Source organism: Vipera ursinii (genome assembly GCF_947247035.1).
Source record: "Vipera ursinii genome assembly, chromosome: 1".
NCBI classification, from domain to species: Eukaryota; Metazoa; Chordata; class Lepidosauria; order Squamata; family Viperidae; genus Vipera; species Vipera ursinii.
The window spans coordinates 202,104,425-202,124,284 of NC_139512.1; the positions used below are offsets into that span (position 1 = coordinate 202,104,425).

Below are 19,860 nucleotides of genomic sequence, written 5' to 3' on the forward strand. Positions count from 1 at the left end.
GGTGCACAATTGCCTAATGGTATCTGATCCATGGGGATGCAATGACTCAGTGGTTAAAGATGCTGACTTTGCCAGCAGGGAAGCTGACAGCCTAGGTTTGAGACCCGAGCACTGTGCAATGGGGTGAGCTCCTGTTATTTGCCCCAGCTCCTGATCACCTAGCAAATTGAAAGCATGCAAATGAGAGTAGATAAATAGGTACCACTTCAGTGGGAAAGTGACAGAGATCCATGCATCTTGGTATATGGTCATGCTGGCCATATGACCATGGAAATATCTTCAGACATCACTGGTTCCCTTGGAAAAAGAAACAGAGAGGAGCCTATCTGATCCATGCAGGGCGTATTTTACACATTCCTATCAATCTGATCGGTTAAATCAAACAGAATGTATCCAAATTATTTGGACTGATTTAGACCAACTTAGATGTGCTCCATCCTTGACCTGGGCACTTTTATAGAGTGAATTATCCAATCAAGTCAGCCCTGATTCGGTATTGCTGTCTGAACAAGTTCAGCTGGCTCAAGTGAATTGCATTGATTTTACATATCAGGTCAAATGTTCAAATCAATATTCAAATCAATTTGAAAGTTGGGATTTAATCAGACTTGGTTTACCTAGCCCTAATAGTTGCTCTTTCAATGGTCTTCAAGCTTTTTTTGTTCAGCAGTGTCTTAGGTAATAGAAAAGGAGGATAAATGATAATGTTCCTCATCCTCTCCTCTTGGGTTTCTCCTTCCCCAAGCTCTGTTCCTTGAAAGTCAGAAAAATGAATGTTTTAAAGCTTGTAGAGAATAGTCCAGAGATCTACAAAGATTGGTGAGGATGAGCAAGGAAAGAGGAACATCTATCAATCAAAAGTATAACATGTAGAATTTGTGTTTTCTTTGAGGTAGGCTTTTCAGATGCTGACAGAATCCAGAATCCACTTCTGAGCACAGTGTCTACGAACTTTTATCAACATCCCTCTACAAATGCTTACTGAAACAGGCCACCTGTCTTTATTTGCAAAGAGGTTTTGGTTTGGTTTGATGGCAGCTAGAAAAGGCCCTGAAGGAAGCGGGCCACTTAAAATACTTTTTTAGCCAGGATTTAATCCTGGGCATAGGACAGAATCCACATTAGTTTCTTTCACGGACATCTTTTGGATGGGCTCCATGACCTTCTTTGTTCTCTGGCATCTCTCAGTGACTTATGATACCATTGACTATGGTATCTGTCAGGACCCACCCGAATCCACGTCTTAGGAAAACAAAAACTCTTGGAGTCAGTTCTAGTCCAAAAGGAATTTTTACTAGGACATGCTTGGTTGTGGAAATACAAGACAGGACTTAGTATTGTTTTACAAATTGAGATTTTATAAAGGGTACCCGGTTCAACCCCCCTTCCCTCAACCCCATTTGGTCAGCCCCCATCCTTCTACTTCGTGTCATCCCTTTAGTGGGGAAAAAAAGGAACTTCGAATCTTTATGGTTATTGCTTTCTTCCTCTCCAGAATAAACAAAGACACAGGCCAGTGCCTTCTCTAACCCTCCCTTTTGTTCCCCCAGTTCAAAAGGTTCCCTTGGTCTTTGAAATAACCTAAGGCAGACTGAGTCCACATGCGCTCCTCCTTCCTCGGGAGATGGCAGAATCCATGGGGGGGGGGATAATGTTTTAAACATACATTTATGAATGTGATATAAATGGATTCTGACAGTATCCTTCTGAGTCACCTGCAAGGTTTGGGGCAAAGGGGCCCCCTTTTACTGTGATTCTGCTCCTTCCTCAGGGGCAATGTAGGCGCTAATTGTATGTGCAGAGGCAATCCAAATTAGTGACCATGGATCTTACCCCTCTCCCCCATTTGTTTAACCTCTAAATGAAGGCACTGAGGCAAAAATCATTGGTCAGAACATCATAAAGTGTCATCAGTATGTGATGAGCTTTATATCTCCTCTATGGACTAAATAGGAGATGTGATATGTCTATGGAGAGTCTCGGTCATCTGGGTCATGGGTCTCCCAAAGGTGCTTTTCGAAAGGCAATTGGACTTTCTTGGTTTGTTCCTTGAAAATGTTTCACTCCTCATCCAAGAAGCAAACTGAATGATGATGATGATGATGATGATGATAGAGTTCTAAGAAGGTAATTCTAAGAAGGATTTCCATAGATGGCTGGGCTTGCACTTCTTAAGCAAGGAGCATCTTGAGTATTCAATAACTGAACAATGGATTCTGTCCTATTGTGTCTATTTGCAAATAATATTGCTCAGGCAGGAAACCCTATACCATTTCAGACAAATGGTTGTCCAGTCTCTTCTTAAAAACTTCCAGTGTTGGAGCATCCACAACTTCTGGAGGCAAGTTGTTCCCCTGATTAGTTGTTCTAACTGTCAGGAAGTTTCTCTAGGTTGCTTCTCTCCTTGATTAGTTTCCATCCGTTGCTTCTTGTCCTGCCTTCAGGAGCTTTGGAGAATAGCTTGACTCCCTCTTCTTTGTGGCAGCCCCTGAGATATTGGAACACTGCTATCATGTCACCCCTAGTTCTTCATTAAACTAGGCATACTGAATTCCAGTCCCCTAATCATCTTTGTTGCTCTTCTCTGTACTCTTTTTTTACATCATGGTGACCAAAACTGCAGTTTTCCAAGTGTGACCTTACCAAGGCATTGTAAAGTGGTATTAATACTTTACGTGATTTTGATTCTATCCCTCTGTTAATGCAGCCTAGCACTGTGTTGTTTTTTTGGGCAGCTGCAGCACACTGCTGGCTCATATTGAAGTGATTGTCCACTAGGACTCCGAGATCCCTCTCAGAGTAACTACTATTGAACGAGGTACCACCTATACAGTACTGTACCTGTGCATTTGGTTTTTCTTGCCTAAGTGTAGAACCTTACTTTTTTCAACACTGAATTTCATTTTGTTAGATGGCGCCCAATGTTCAAGTCTGTCAAGGTCCGTCTGTATCTTAAGCCTATCTTCTGGAGGGTTGGCTATTCCTGCCAGCTTGGTGTCGTCTGTAAATTTGATGAGTTCCCCATCTATCCCCTCATTCAAATCATTGAAGAAGATGCTGAAGAGCACTGAGCCCAGAACAGAGCCCTTCTTGGATGAGCAGTGAAACATTTTTAAGGAACAAACCAAGAAAGTCCAATTAGCTTTTGAAAAGCACCTTTGGGACAGGAGATGTGATAATGTAGAGCAGTGGTCCCCAACCTTTCCGGCTTGGCGGCCCAGCATGGTGGGGGGGGGGGAGAGGGGATGGTTCTGTGCATGTGGTGTGTGTATGTGTGCACGTGTGCAGCTCCATTTGTATCTCACTTTGCCAGCTGCTTAACTGGTTCAATTGAACAGAGACGTACATTTCAGTCAGTCAGTCAATCAACCAATCCAGTATTGCTTCTTGCCAATTTGCAGCTTATAGAATAAGTGTATATAAAAGATAACTTTAGAAATGTTTTTTGTTTTTGTTTTTAAGTAAGAGGAGGCCTTGGATAAAATAATGCACATTTGCATTTTGGATAATGATTCATCCAAAACCTGGGAAAATTCTTTCTGGAGTTACTTAACCAACCAGTTTCTTTTCCATCTGAGTGGTTCTTACGAAATTTACACCCAAGGCTTCCAAACCAAAGCTCACCTACTTCAGTGGGCATGATTCACATCTGAGCCAAATGTCATGCCTGCTTGACTTCCAGATTTCACTGAGGTGCTGAGCCAACCCAAGAGCTCTGGATGATTGTACTGTTAATAGCAAAGCAGCTAGGAACTCTCCAGATGAAAAGAGGCATATATTACCCAGCCCTCCACAACGCTCATGGGGCAGCCAATGAACAAATCTCTCCAGCTGTGCTCGATGTTCTAACTTGGAACACACATGGTGAAACTTCAGGAACAGCACAGTGCATTGGAACATTTATGAGAAACCTAAGGACAGAGAAAGCATGTGAGGCCCAGACATTTTGAATTAAATCCTAAAAATAACAGGGGCACTGTTCAAATGCTCGAGTAAGACAATCCTTCTTATTTACCCACCCACCCACCCCTATCCACAAAATGATAATCAGAAGCCATGTTTCTGTGTTACAAGCCAAACAGAATCAAGGAATATGTTTTGGAATTTAATAGGGGAGGTCGAAACCTTGTTTGGGCTTAGCTCTGGCCCATGAGCAAAAAAAAAAAAAACCATAGAGAGCTGCATCTGAAAATAAGCAGACTGTAGCCTTCTCTAGCGCTACCCTATCTGTGCTGCAAAAATCCAGAGGAACCACTAGATGGCAGACACAGAAGCCTCTCTTGGCTGCTATCTTCTGGCCATCTGGATTTGTGTTGTTTCGCTTCATCCTCCTCCCTGGTTAGCCACAATTCATATACACAGACAGAGGACTAGGAGTAAAGAGCAAATCAAGTATGTGTATGCCAGTTCAGCTTGCTTACACTTGGGCATTTTAAAGAAATTCTGGCAGCTTTCCTTTGTAAACTGAAGCAAGCTATATTTCATTCTTGCTGGGTTTTGTTTTGTTTTTTCAAAAAAAGGCTCTTTTAATACCAGTAATCTAAAAATCCAAGACTCACCCTTATTTCATGATGTTCTCATCCCTGGGAGGAAGTTGCTTATAGTTGCTTATTTCATTTAGGGGGCTTTCCTTTCCACACCAAGGGCAAGCAAGGGTCAGTTGTGATCATAACAAATTTGAAGCAATCTTAGTTTTGAGACTTTCCCAGGCAGAGGCTGAAAGAAATGAACTTTCACCAGAGCACAAAAAGATGATCCTACTCTTGATTGAGCCATCGCATTTAGCTCAGGCTGATGAAGCCCAGAGGAAGAAAGAGAAGGTCCTGGAACACCATACCCACAAGATTAGTTCAGCTTGGGAGGCTTATCTCAGCCTACAGAAACCAGACCATCAAAGCCCAAAGAAGTTTGCAATCCACTGCTCCATTCAGGTCAGCATTCAAAAAATGGGAAGGGTGGAAGAAATTGGCAGGGTTGACAGAGAGAGAAAGAGAGAAATTAATAAAATGTTTTGTTCTTGGAAATTGTCTCCAGTACAAAAGCCCACTTTTAGGACTCTATTAAAGATGAATAGGGAGGGAGCTGGATGAACTCAAGAGAGGGTGCTGTTCTAGAGCAGACATGTCAAATTTGCAACGTCACGTGATGCCGTGCGACTTATCGGAACTTTTTCCCCATTGCCGGCAACGCGGTGGGCACAGTTTCATCGTGACGCATCCGGCCTGTGGGCTGGCAGTTTGACACCCCTGTTCTAGAGAGCTGGACTGTGAAGGAGAAGGTGTGTTTCCTATGTCTCGTCAGATGACAGTGCTAAACAGAGGGGAACTGGAACATGTCAACTTTGCCCAATCAGATAGACAAGCAGAAGCCATAGAGCAGAGGTCCCCAACCTTTTGGGCACCAGGGACCGGTTCCGCGGAGAGGTTTTTCCACGGACCGGAGGGGGCGTGGTCAGTGGCGTAGCATGGGGGGTGCAGGGGGGGCCAGCCGCACCGGGCGCAACATCTGGGGGGGCGCGCTCGCACTCACAGCCCTGCCTGGCTCACTCACTCTCTCTCACTGCAGTGCTGGCTGTGCGAATCCGATCTGAGCTGCCGGGTCGCCACCCACTGTGGAGGGGGGGGTGCCAGGCATGTGGTGCGGTGCAGAGAGAGAGCGAGGGACTATCTGGGGGAGGGACAGTGCAGCGGCCGCCCAGCGCAGCGCTGAGCGTGGGAGAGAACCACACCAGACCAGACCAGGCACGGGTTAGGAGGCGCAAATTACTTGCCTTGCCCCGGGTGCTGACAACCCACGCTACGCCACTGGGCGTGGTTTTATGTGTTGCCTGCATCCCACGGGATGGGGCTTTGCTTGTTTGTGCAGACCGGTTGCTGGCATTCTGTGGACCGGGGGTTGGGGACCTGTGCTATAGATGGTAGAGGATTCCATAAATAACTAGGCCCTATGCAATGGCTGCCGTGGCTGGAATGGGACAACTCACCACAGCCAACTCACAGCCAAGTCACCGTGGGACAATTCCACGCAGGATAATTCAACACGATAAATATTATCTGCCACTGTTTCTTCAACATTATTTCCATTTTTGTGGAAATTGACAAAACTGAAATATCAAAGAAAGAGTGGTGGATAACATTTATTGCATTGAGTTTCCCTGCCTGGAGGTATCCCACAGCAAGTTGCCCCATGGTGAATTAGCTGTGGTGAGATGGCCATGGCAAGTTGGCTATGCTGAATTGTCTTAAAACTGTCAAGTCAGCCAAGGAATAGCGTCATGCTGGAGGAACAGGCTCACTTCTCAATGTTCAGCCTTGAAACTTTCAGCTATGGAGTACAATACAGCACAGCTTTTTTTCATGACAAAAATGATCATTCTGTGTGGTACACAGCATTCCTATGGCCTTGAAACACTTATTTATACCTCACCTTTATTATTTTTATAAATAACGCAATGTGGCAAACATATCCAACACCTTCTTCCTCCTATTTTCCCCCACAACAACCCTGTGAGGTGAGTTAGGCTGCTGGGTTGGGCTGAGGAAAAAAGCACAAAGTCACTCAACTGGTTCACGGCTAAGGCAGAATTTGAACTCAGTTTCTTGGTTTCTAACCTGGTACCGTAACCTTTAGACCAAAGTGGCCCTCCAATTAGCTCAACAGAAGCATTCTAACACAGAGAGAAGGCAATAGTTGAGTGCAAGCAGGGCTTAGTACCAAGAATGAGAATCTTGTTTCCAAATGAAAGGTAAATTCTCCTGACTAAAGTTTATAAATTTCCACATCTGATGCAAACAGCTTGGTTTAATTTGAGAAGAAAATAAGTGCCTCTTAAGTTTATTGGGATGCTGTTTGATGACAAAAGTGGCATAGAGCAGAGCATTGCCAGGGACTCGAATTTGCTAATCCACAACTTTCATATCTTCCTCTCCAGGAAAGCATGATGTCCTCTGGATAATTTAGAGTAAACAATGCCTACAGCTCCTTCCTTCAAAGAGTGGAATTAGCTGCTGTAACAAGTAGTGCTAATGAGAAAAGGAGCTATCAGAGGCCCCCCCATAAAGCGTAATACTAAAAACAAAAAACCACGTATATAAACTGAGAGGAGACAACATTTTATGGTAACCCAATTTTAAGACATTTGTGTGTGTGTGGGGTGTTTCTTTGTAAAAATTTCCAGCTGTAATGGGTGAGAGAAGATCTCCCCGTCCACACACACACGCACACACACACCAGTTTTTACCCAGTTCTCAAATGGAACTCTGCACATGCTCGGGCCCAGAATATGCAAGTGAATGAAGACTAGGGAGAAACCCTAACCCTAACGCATACATTTCGGAGAGGCTACATCATCTTACAAGAGGGAGTTTTTTGGCAACAGCAAAATGGATTTTAAATACAAAGCAGATGTGTTAAATTCATAAATTCTGTTTTTTTTTCTTTTTTTTAAAGAGAGGCCTGTATTGATCATATAGCTGGATCCTCCTACTGGCATTCCTTTCGCCACTGTGGGCGCAGAGTGTTGATCTAATGGGACCTCTGACCTGACCCAGCAGGACTGTTCTGATGTTCTTGTGTTCCAGCAAGTTTTCTTCTCCCACACTGCTGATTTTGCCAAGAGCAGCCCAAGTAATATTCTGCAAAGATTTACCCCACCCCTCGCCCTCCGAGATGTTTTTCTTTCCACACTAAATTTTGAAATGGCGTCTCCATATGCAGACGGGTTCACCAGCATAACCAGGAGCAAAGTTTTCTCTGGACTCAGAGCAAAGAAACCACGACAGACTCCACAGCAAGTCACTCAAATTGGGCCTCTGCCAAGATGGGGAAAAGTCTTTCCAGAGAGCATTTAAAGGGAGGTAAAAACGAGATTCTAGTCCATTCAATTGATTGAAATAAATGAGATTACGGTTTGGGCATTTTGTCCGGCAATGGTGCCACCCTCAACTTCTTTAATATGGAACATTCAATGTCTATTATAATTAATAATAGTTTAGATGTCAACACTCTGGTGAATCAGATAGCATATAAATATTTGCAATAAATAGGTTTTATCACAGGCTAAGCCAATGTTATTGCCCAGGGAACATCTTCCACCAGTCATGCTAAAATGAATGGGGACTATATGGCAACACCACTATTGGAAAATTGAGTGAAGGAATATGAAAGCTCCTGTATTCGTCAGCTGTTTATTCTTGCAGAAGGAGTCGTTGAACTTGGCAACTCTCTTTCTGGAATATTTAATTCCAGATTCCTCAGGATGTTCCAGAAACAACATTATGCTATTGTTCTGATACGTATCCTTTAACAATTCTCGATGTATAAAAGAATGGTAAACTGCTGCAGAAAATGTTCTTAGAAAGTGTTTTTCTTCACACAAACCCACTGCTGGTCTTAATTTGCCAAGACTACAGTAAGCCAGAATCAGTTTGGAATCAGAATTGCCTGCAAGCACACAGATTATATTTGCAATGGAACCCAAAGATTTCATAGTGCCAAACTTCAGAAGGCACTGACCTGCAACAAAATGGAGCTTTAGTTTTCTGGCAGACCCTTGTCTTGTAGACACATCTGGACCACAGCATTCCATGGTTACCCATGCACACCTATTCATCTATGTTGTGGTTCCTAAATTGGATTTTTTAAATTTAAGTACCTTCATAGCTCTTTCCCCCCAGATCCGTAGCTGATTTTATCCACTTAATTGCTCTGTATTCCAATATACTTAGCTATGCAAACCCACCTGCCATATTACAACCTCTTCATACTTAGCCTTGTCCTAATGCTATGGAAAAACATTAATTGTATCATATGGGATCCCCAAACCTTTGACCTTCTTGGTATAACTTTGAAAAATGGTGGCCCAACAAGCCATGATCTGGGTTTCCCAACCCAATAATGCTTGGAAGAATTACTATGTTTTGGGCGAGCCAGGATGTTAAAGCTTTGGAAGAAACCAAAGTATCCCCATGCTATTCCTCAATAAAGGCCCAAAATGTGGGTTTGTCTAACTGCATTCACTTCACACAGAAGGTGAGATTACCCCAATACTTGGAAAGGTAAAGAAGTAGCACCAAGAGGCTTTATTGTGTTCATCTTTTTTTTTGAGTCATATTCAACACGTTTATAATTTCATTAATCCCTCATAAATATTTTTGGATAAAAGACTATTATTCCACTACAATGAAACATGCTATACAGTTAGAAACAATCCCAAATTTTGTTTCTTACAATTATTTTTAAAAACTCCAGTAAAATTGGTGATGTGAGTCGAGACATGAATGGGTACCATGAAGGAGATAAGGAGAACCACAAGATTTTAAAAGAAGAACAAAGAAAAGGAGCTTTCATAAATTCAGAGTTCAGATGTAAAGGACGGGTAGCATTAATGGCAGGATCATGGGATGAAGCATCTGCATCTGATGACTAAGGTTAACAAAACCAGGTTCGTAAAAGTAGAATACTATATTAAATTGGTGGGATCTTGCAGATTTTAGATACTCTCTTTCAGAACGACCACAAATCTTGCTAGATTAAGCCAGAGGTTCCCAACCTTTCTGGGTTGGTGGCACAGTAGGAAAGGGGGGGGGAAGCACCTTTATGTGCACATGCGCACAGACGCAAATGTAGCTGTGAGTATGCACTCTCCGCAAATGGGGCTGCTAGCACCGGTGCAATGCTTGCGGTGATGCTAGTGCCGGCAAGAGGGGGTGAGCATGTACATATGCACGTGTGCACTGGCCAGCCCAAGAGGCCATGGCCTGGTGGTGGGCTGCAGCCCGTAGTTTGGGGACCTCTGGATTAAGTGATACATGCTCCAATTTTTGACAGAAGACATAGAGTTCATTTGTATGCCAAATTTGTAGAATTGCTAAACCTTTCTGACAGCTAAGAATAAGAAGCTGAGTGCTATGTTTCTGTATTTCTAACTGTTTTAGCCTATTTGGCATTCAAACAGCTTATCAACATGTTCCAATATATATTAAATCAATCACTTATTTTACTGATTTATTGCTTTTTAAAACTTTGTATGTCCTTCATTCTGATCAATGAAGGCGAAACATCTGCCAGAAAGTAGATTCAACTAAAGAGAGATCAGATATTTTCCTTATATAAGGAAGTTTCCCCCCCACCCCCTAAATACTGTTCACTCTTCCTGGTAAAAATGGAAAGGGTTTAAACTACGTATTTAAGAAACAAATGCTGAAGCATTTCAGTTTTGCTTGCTCAAACATGCTACGGCACATAAAATAAAACCAGTCAATGAATCTTGACAATTGCAGAGAATCTCTTAATGGGACAAAAGGAATTTTAAAATGGGTGGGAAGAACCTACAGAGAAGTTTATTTATTTAAATAGTATCCATATTGTTTTAATTCAAATGCAGATTAAACAAAATCTTCAACGTCATAGGATCGGATTTGCAACAGTTTATACAAGAGATCTTAAAAAAGCATTAAATTATTGTACTGAAACAATTACGGTATATGACTTTTATTTAAAAGTATCTTTTCACATTCATAGGATGGTGTTATGTTTGCAGTACCAAAGAGGATAGTGAATTTCTAGATCTAAAATTCCACTACCCCTAAAATTCATTTAACTTGGGCCATTTGTTTTCTTTCTTTCAGGCCTACGGTACAGGGCCATTGTGAGATTGTATTAGGAAATAATGTTCTCCTACACTTCTTTAAGAAAAAGTAAAAAAGAAGTCTGCATGAGTAACAAAGTAAGCAAAGGATATTATTGCTAGGATCAATTGTCCTAGACAATTAGCTCTTTGGCTATTAAGGTGCTAAACCTGCTTAAAGCAATCCTGATGCAGTTTAATTTCCTCATCAACATTTATTGCAACAGGAAAAATGAGTCAATGGAACAGCAAAGATGATAACCTCAAATGGGCTACAGTTAGAAAAAGGCTGTTTATGTGGATTTGAGGCACAAACGGTTTGATTCTTTAATCTTTGTCTCGCATTCTTTCCTTCCAATCTGTGCCTTGTGAAAATCTACTCACTTAAGCCATGCACCATTTCTTCAAAATACGTTTTGAATAGGAAGAGTGATTTATCAGACAAGACGCAGACAAAAAAAAAGATGTGCAAAAACACATTTCGCAGAAGGAAACTATTTACTTCCCATGACAGTATTAAATAAAAACAGGACTTACGAAGAGCTCAGCAGACAAAGGACCAATAAAACAGATTTCTGACACTGTGATGGAGAAACTTCGAGTCAGTCAATTATATGCCAGGGAAAGAGAACTCAGATAATTCCAAGGGATGTATGTGCTACGGAGCTCTCCTAGAGCATCGTGCAACCTAAATCCTGTTTATTTCAGTGCCCCTAAAAATGTTCTCTCTCTCTCCCTCCCTCCCTCTCTCCTGGCCTGGCATATTTCAGGAATGAAACATTAAGGACTGTTTGGTGACTGTGGTTGGACTGGGTCTGTCCGCACAAGGTTGTAGCACTTCTCATAAAACCAGTCTCAGGGGAAGGTTTTTCTTTAAGTCAGCAATTCTCCATCAGACGTGAATCCCGCCAAGCCTCATTTGGAAAACAATGTGGGATTTGGTGGGGGACTTCTCCAGGAGAGGGCTCTGAACCTGGGAACCGGGTGATCCTGGCCTTGGAGACATCTTTCTTCCTCCTGCTCCTGCATGCTCAGCGGACTATTTCATTTCTTTCAGTCACCCTTTGACTTCAGTTTGGATGTGGCAGTGCTGACTCACAGCACCGCTGAGGGTTCCTGCAGAGAAGTCATGTCTAACCACTCCACAAATGAAGTTTTTGCTGGCTGTGAGCATGGCTTGGCTGTCTCCAGTTCGCATCGTTGCCCATTCTGAAACAGGAAGTCCCAAGCTGCTCTCAGCTGTATTTATGCAATCTTTGGGTTGTGCTTTTACGCCTACATTTTCAATTCAGGCTGAGCACCAAACCGGTTGAAAATGCTTTCTTCCTACTCGGGGTCTGAACCCAGTGAGCCAAGATATACTTTCGTGATGGCCGTCCTGGGCTGAGGTTTCTTCTCATTAGTATGTGTTGCCCTCTTCATTCTAAATAATAAAAGATAATAATTAAAACCGTTTTGTTTTCATAATGCAGCGATCTTAACACTTCATTTCATTGTTTCTAGACATTTGGAGAACCTCCATTACTGGAAATGTCATCTTGGTGACTCTTGCCCATTATTCATCAGATTAAGAGGTATCCATCAGCCCTGAGGGAAATGATATTTAGTAAAACAATGAGCTCTGTGGGAGTTAAAATTTAAATCCACAGGACAGATTGATATTCCATGGTGCTGTTATAACCCACAATGTAGGTCATCTTAAAACGCTTCCCTTAGGTGATGGCTTCTAACAAAAGCAAGATGTGCAAACGTTCAGAAAGGAAACTTGTCTTCAATTTAGTAGGGTGGGTTATTTTTTCAACACCTCGATATTCTTAAGGTATTTAGTATTCCATTCTCTCAAACACAGCATTTATTGAATTACAAAAGATATGTGTCTTATGATGCCTTGATTTTATATTAGAAATGTATCTATCTATTTACGAATTTGACATGCATCTTCCAGCAACAAGGCTAACATAAGATTAAAACATACCATGTTTCCCCAAAAGTAAGACCTGCTCTTACTTTCTTTCGGGGTCTAAAATAAGCACTAGGACTTACTTTCGGGTAGGGTTTACTTTTACCGGTACCAGCAGGCTGTGAGTGCATGTGGGTGGGGCCTGTGCATGGAGTGGAGATGCAACGCGGCAAGAGCGTGGTGGTGGACCAAGTACTGGGGCAGGCGGGCAGTGCTTTGGAAACAACCCACCCAACTTTTTCTGGTTTTTTCCCCAGGGCTTCCCATCTCGTTAGGGTTGGGGGGGAGTGGGGATTAGGGTTACCGTAGGCATGGGAGGCCTGGCTACAGCCTCGTGTGGGTCAGATGGGGTGATCCACCAAGCCTCATGGCAGGTGGATGTACGACACGCCAAGTGGTAAACAGCTGCGGCCAGCCGAAATTGGTCGTGAAACAAGCTGGGCGGCAGTAAGGAACTGGTATACCGTTGGTTAGCGGGGCACGTGGGTCAGATCCCCTCTCCTCCACCGGCTTCACCTTTTTGCAGAGGCACTGGCAGCTCCCCCCTTTATGTCTATGGTGGAAACCAGATGGAAAAGTGGCCAGCCATCTGCGCAGGCTCTTAAGTAGGGCTTACTTTCGGGGGGAGGACTTATATTAGGCCCACTCCCCAAAAATAAGATGGGACTTACTTTCAGGGGAGGGCTTACTTTCGGGAAAACACGGTAATAACATTATTGTCCTTCCACAGGACATCTGTAAGTAGCTCCTTATTGCATAGGCAATACGTCACGTCCTGATTTGGAGTAGTCCTACCCTATATAAATAAAGCCTAGTTCCCTTTGTGAAGTTCTCAGCACAGAGAGTATATAGGCACATCATGCCATGTTCAAAAGAAAGTTCTGAAGACTTCTGTAAAAAGGTATAAATGCCTAAGAGTCTAGGGCAGGGGTGTCAAACTCAATTTCATTGAGGGCTGCATCAGCATTGTGGTTGCCCTCAGGGGGCCGGGTGGGTATGGCCAGGGTGGGCGTGGCCTACTGGGTGGGTGTGGCTAGAGTGTGTATGGCCTACTGGGTGGGCGTGGCCAGCTCTACATTGTTCGCATCAAGGGTGCCTATGGGGGCCTGGGCAGGAGTGGGACAGATCTGAGGGTCTCTGGCAGAAGGAGGGTCTCTGGGCCAGGGCCAAGGCAGAGGGGGTCGTTCCCTCACTGTTTCCAGGATGGCTTTGCGGGCCACATGAAACCACTTCGTGGGCCGGATCTGGACCCCGGGCCTTGTGTTTGACATGTCTGGTCTAGGGGGAAAAAAAAGCTATTTCTAAAAGTCTGGGTCGCCATTGTTCTCTACTATAGTTGGCAGCAAAGTCTTGAGCTGGAGAAGATTGGATACAATAGCTAATCTTTCCAATAGTGGTCCCTGGGTCAAAACCCTATCAAGAGTGCAGAGTTAAATTGTCTGTAATATCACAGCAAATCCGTGAAGAACACTGATAGATCTGTAGATCTCCCTGGCCTTAGGTAACTTCCGTCATCCCGACTACCATCAGAAAAGCAGTGGTGAAGTTCAAGAAAGTTCAAATGGAGTTCAAGGAAGAGTAACAAAAACCCACTGATTGCTCCTAAAAAGAACACTGAGGCACTCATTTCAAGTTTATTAAAAAGCTCTTTGAAAACCGTTTGTAGAAAGATTCTATGGACAGATGAGTCAAAAGTGGAACTTGGGGGGCTAAATGGTTGTTAACGTTAGAAATGCTACTAAGCTGAAGCCTTTTGCCGTGGTAGAATGGGCCAAATTTCTTACACAGAAAAATAAGACTATTATAGGTTTTGTGATCAGTTACTGAACCTAAAGGCTGTAGCTTTTCACAGTGGCTCATTCCTTACTGAATAACCTGAATGAATGAAACAAGCATCCGGTTTGCTCTGGTTTGTTCACTCAAATTCTCTTTTATACACATCAGAAACACCCATAAGAAACAACCAGTGATGCAAACTTTAGAAAATCAGAAAGTTGAGATGCTGGGTGTTCGTTCGAGGAGCAGCAGTAGAAAAAGAAAAATCATTAGCAATATGAAGTTAAATAGGACCATCTGTTACACACTACTGAACTTCAAGCAGCCTAAGTGTTAACCGCACACACAGTCAAATAGTGCTGTGGATCTTGAATTGTGAGATTCCCAGAAATGAAAAAGTCAATAATTGAAGCTGAAGTTTAAATCATTTTAATGTTTGTTTGCTACAAAGATCAACACAGAAGTTTGAAGTTCCTCAAAGATTCAAAAATTTATTGCAGAACATTTCTAATTAATGAAAGCTTATGTCATAATAAATTATTTATTTCTAAGCTACAGCAAGACAAAGATGGCTCCAGCTTCAGAAATCTTTATTTTGAACCAAGATATATTGAAATAGAAGGACTATGCATATTCTTTCCTTCAGCCCTAAAGACTCTCCTCTATTTCCAAACTATAAAAGGACCCTATTTTATTTTATGAAATTATTTCTATAGCTCTTATCATTCAAGTTACATCCCATCTTTCCATCTAAGCAGGATAATCAAGACAGCCTACAACATTCCCACAATAAAACTGGAAAATAAGGAAAAATAAAGTAATCAAGAGTTACTCAAAACCAGAGCTGCTGTAACATCTCAAATCATTTCCTTAAAAAATGTTCAAAAGCTCTGTGTGCCTTATCCCTAGGTCAGGGATAGGCAACCTTGGCTCTTTTATGACTCGTGGACTTCAACTCCCAAAATTCCTGAGCTAGCATGGCTGGCTCAAGAATTCTGGGAGTTGAAGTCCACGAGTCATAAAAGAGCCAAGGTTGCCTACCCGTTTGGTCTAACTACAGAAAGCTGAGGGGCTAAGCATAACTCATGGATGAATGCATTCCTTGTTTTACAAGTGAGGTAGGAGAAAACTCCCTTCTGCCTTTGTGACAGATGGGCCTTGAACAGTAGAGACAATTTAAAAAGGTTTCTCCTCAGTATTTTAAATCTCCAGGTAGCCCATAATGCGAAATTAGTTAATTAAAAGGCAAGTTCAGAATGGCTGATGGAATCCAAAACAGATGAAGATTAGGGTAAGAAAGACCATCCCAATAGCCTAAAGACTGGAAAGATGACAGGATGACAATCAGACTACCGACAGTAAAAATACTTCCACAGGAGGAACAGGTTTCTACCTCTCTCCTCACCAAATTCGAGCCTGTGTATTTGGACATGTTGCCTTTTTTTTGGGTTTTTCTGTTTTGAATTCTAAAAATAATAGATACTGTTATAGCACAAATGATTACTTTCTCAGATTAATCTACAGCACTGGCATTTCCTGATGGTCTCCCATACAAATACTAACCAGGTTTGAGACTGCTTAAGTTTTTGTGATAAGTCAAGATTGGATAAGTGCTACTATCTAGCTGGACCAAAGAGTAAATCTTCCATTATAAGAGTGCTCATTTTTTATATCTCAGAAAACATAGATCTTTTTGACGCAGCCAACATTTCATCAGATCATTTCTTTAGAAATAAGCACAATATAATGGAATCTATAAAATAAAGTGGTAAGATATTTTTAAATAAATATCCTACTACTACTACTACTACTACTACTACTACTACTACTACTACCATCAATGTACTTCCTTGCAATTAAGTGATATGTGAAAAGAGAAATTTGGCCATGGGGTAATGGTGGAATTAGCACTTAATATGAATGTAATTTGCCTTTAGGGCCTCCGTGAGCTGCATTGGCTGCCAGTTGCCCTCCGGGTGAGATTCAAGGTGCTGGTAATGACCTACATGGGTCCGGAATACCTACGGCAGCACCTGCTGCCGGTGTCAACTTCCCGCCATCCAGTGCGCTCCCACAGAGTGGGCCTCCTCAGGGTGCCTCCGATCAGAGAATGTCGATTGGTGGCCCCCAGGGGGAGGGCGTTCTCTGTGGGCGCGCCAGACCTATGGAACCGCTTGCCGGTTGAGCTCCGGATCGCCCCCGACCTTCACTCCTTCCGACGCAATCTAAAAACCTATCTAAAAACCTAATAATAATAATAATAATAATAATAATAATAATAATAATAATAATAATGTCAAACTCTCGATGTCACGTGATGTCACACAACGTATCGGAGCCTTTTTGCCATTGCCAGCAATGGGATGGGCGCAGCTTCCGGATGACGTGTCCTACCCGCGGGCTAGCAGTTTGACACCCCTGGCCTAGAACAACTGTTTCAGACAAGATTACAAACTACCTCCCTCTATTCCCACCAGCAACTTGAAATAAAAGGGTAAGTTGGACTCATTAGATCCCAGTTCCCATTTAAAAAAATGATTGCTTTAGTTAGCTCTGTCTTTTACCCAACAAAATTAAATTCTTTTTTTAAAAAAGTCAATTTAGCACGATTGGGAATGCCAAAGCACATGCTACTTTTTTCTGAGATCAATTCTCTCCCTCAACTTCCATTATAATTTAATTTTGCTGCTGGTTCCAGCCAATCTTTATTTTTAGAAAGTTGATTTTATTCGATGTTAACTTTACCCCCACATACTCATGGAGTGAAGGAGACAGCTGCTTTGACATTATTAAATTTTGTATTCCCATCTTGGCCGTAAAAAAATGCATGCTGTGGGGCGTGTGGGAAGAGCACTTACAACTTCTTTAGAGTGTCTTGTTTTTCCTGTTGAGTCAGGGAAATCTGGCATTTTCTAGCTTCAGTTGAACCTTGAAAATATTCAGACACCTTGGTGAATAGATTCTCCTCCTATCAAAAAAACAAAAAACAAAAACAAAATCCCAATACCAGTTTTTGAAACACAAATCCATTATTTTATTTTACTGAATCCAAACGTTACACAATACCGGTACTCTTCATTATAGTTTCAAATGCCAACAAGCAAATCTGAAGAGAAACAAGCTCAATTCTGTGAAATGCTTTCTGCATCGCTTGCAATACTCTTTGGCTGTACATTTTTTAGCTATTAAACTGAACCACAAATAAATATGGTCCATAAACCTGACTCCAGTCATACTAAGAAATTGTTGGGAAATACTTGGTGCCTGCATGGCTCAAATTATGACATTTATCAGAAGTCTGTAAAACAGTCAGAAGCATACTTCACCAATTATTATTAAAGAAATTGGATGGCGTGGTAAATGACTCTCTTAATATTCCTGTTATCGCCTATGGGATACTGTAATACGATGTTACCTCCAGATTTATATTTCACGCTAAGACTGACTAAACAGTGGAAAGATGCGTCCAGGGGTATCGCATACATAATCTCATGCTAGCAGAAGTTTTCCATTTGTATTTCTATCTTATATTAGAATAGAAGAGAACTGGAAGGGATCTTGAAGGTCTTCTAGTCCACCCCCCTGATCAAGCAGAAGAACCTATACCATCAACTCAGAGAAGCGACTGTGCAGTCTCTTCTTAGAAACCTCCAGTGATAGAGCGCCCATGATTTCTGAAGGCAAGCTGCTCCACTGGTTAATTGTCCTCATTGTTAGGAAGTGTCAGGACCCACCTCAATCCACATCTTAGGAAATAAGAACTCTCGGATGCAAGTTTAGTCCAAAAGGAAAATGTTTACTAGGATGGAATTGATTGTGGGAATACAAGACGGAATCTGACAAAAGTTACATTTCAATCCTATATAAACCATTCCCATTTCAGCCCCTCCCCTCATCCATTTGGTCAGGCTGTCGTCAGTTGCTAGGTGTCAGGTCCTTCCATGGGAAAGGGAACTCTCCTTGGTTTTATGGTTATTGCTTTCCTTTTCAGTTGTAAATGAAGATACAAACCAGACCTGTCTGTCCCCCTCCCTTCCCCCGTTAAAACATCCCCTGTTGTTTGAAAATCGCTTTAGTAACCATCCTCTCCCCCCCCCTCAGAGAGATGGCAGAATCCTCAGTAATAGCACGTTGTTTTACCTATACAATTATGAAATGTGATATAAATGGATTCTGACATTCGGCTCTCCTTTCAGAAAAAAGATGAGTCCATCTGTGGGGAAAGAAAACATATAAATGTTAGCCTGGTTTGTTTGGATATTCTGTATGAAACCTCTTAAGCAACTTGGGTGCTTTAACATGGAGTTTGTTAACCCACTCATTTTCTGAGGAGGGGAGGTGTTTCCATGCCACTAAATATTGTATCGTTCCATGGTGTTTTCTGGAATCTAAGATTTCTTTCACTTCAAAATGTTGTTCTCCTTCCACCATGATGGGAGGTGGTGGTGGTGGGATTTTTTCTCGTAGTGGTGATTGTTGTTCTCTCTTTAATAGACTGCAGTGGAAGGTTGGGTGTATTCGTCTAAGATTTTTGGGTAGTTCTAATTCAACTGTTACTGGGTTTATGATTCTTTTAATTGGAAAGGGTCCAATATATTTTGGTCCTAGTTTTTTACAGGGTTGGAGTGATTTCAGGTATTTTGTGGATAAATATACCATCTCTCCTACCCTAAATGGTGTGGGATCGGTTCTTTTTTTTGTCTGCCTGTGTCTTGTATGCTTTTCTGGCATCTTCCAACGCTTTCCTAACGATTGGCCATGTATTTTGTAATTGAGCAATCCATTCCTTCAGATCAGGGATAACCGGTTCTTTTGGGGTTAGTTCTGGTATTGGGTTGAAACTCTGGCCTGTAGCTACTTGAAAAGGAGTGTAACCTGTGCTTGAGTGGACTGCATTATTATATGCTACTTCTGCAAAAGGCAGTAGGTCCGTCCAGTCGGACTGCTGAAAATTAATATAGCATCTCAGATATTGTTCAAGTATATTATTAAGTCTTTCAGAAGCTCCGTCTGTCTGAGGATGGTGACTAGATGACAGTCCTTGGGTGGTTCCTAAGAGGGATAAAAATTCTTTCCAAAATGCCGACGTAAATTGCACCCCTCTGTCAGATATGATGCGTTGTGGTACCCCGTGCAATCTGTAAATATGCTATACAAAAAGTTTTGCTAATGCTTTTGCAGTCGGGACTTTTTGGCAAGGTATGAAGTGTACTTGCTTAGAGAACAGATCTGTGACAGTCCAGACTACGGTGTTTCCATTACTTTCTGGCAGTTCTACGATAAAATCCATGGCTATTTCTTTCCATGGGGCTGAGGGGTTTGCCACCGGTTGTAACAGACCTGGCGGTTTCCCTTGCAGTCTTTTGGCCATCGCGCAAATTTGACAGCTACCCACATAGCTTTCTATGTCCTTTTTCATAGATGGTCACCAAAATTGCCTTTTAGTTAAGTGTAAGGTTTTTACAAAGCCAAAGTGTCCTGCTGGTTTTGTATCATG

The 19,860-nt window shown here is 42.2% G+C and overlaps 1 protein-coding gene across 2 annotated transcripts in view; it reads right to left on the reverse strand.

Moving 5' to 3' along the window:
- Positions 1-10,353: 10,353 nt before the first annotated feature.
- SLX4IP (SLX4 interacting protein) overlaps positions 10,354-19,860 on the reverse strand; it is a 97,877-nt gene continuing 88,370 nt past the window's right edge. For both annotated transcript variants that reach the window (XM_083369937.1, XM_083369938.1), the window contains 2 exons: positions 17,222-17,331; positions 10,354-12,050 (listed from right to left, as the gene is read on the reverse strand). In XM_083369937.1, coding sequence (XP_083226063.1) covers positions 11,954-12,050; positions 17,222-17,331 — 207 coding nt within the window. In that variant the 3' untranslated portion in view covers positions 10,354-11,953. The remainder of the gene's footprint in view (positions 12,051-17,221; positions 17,332-19,860) is intronic.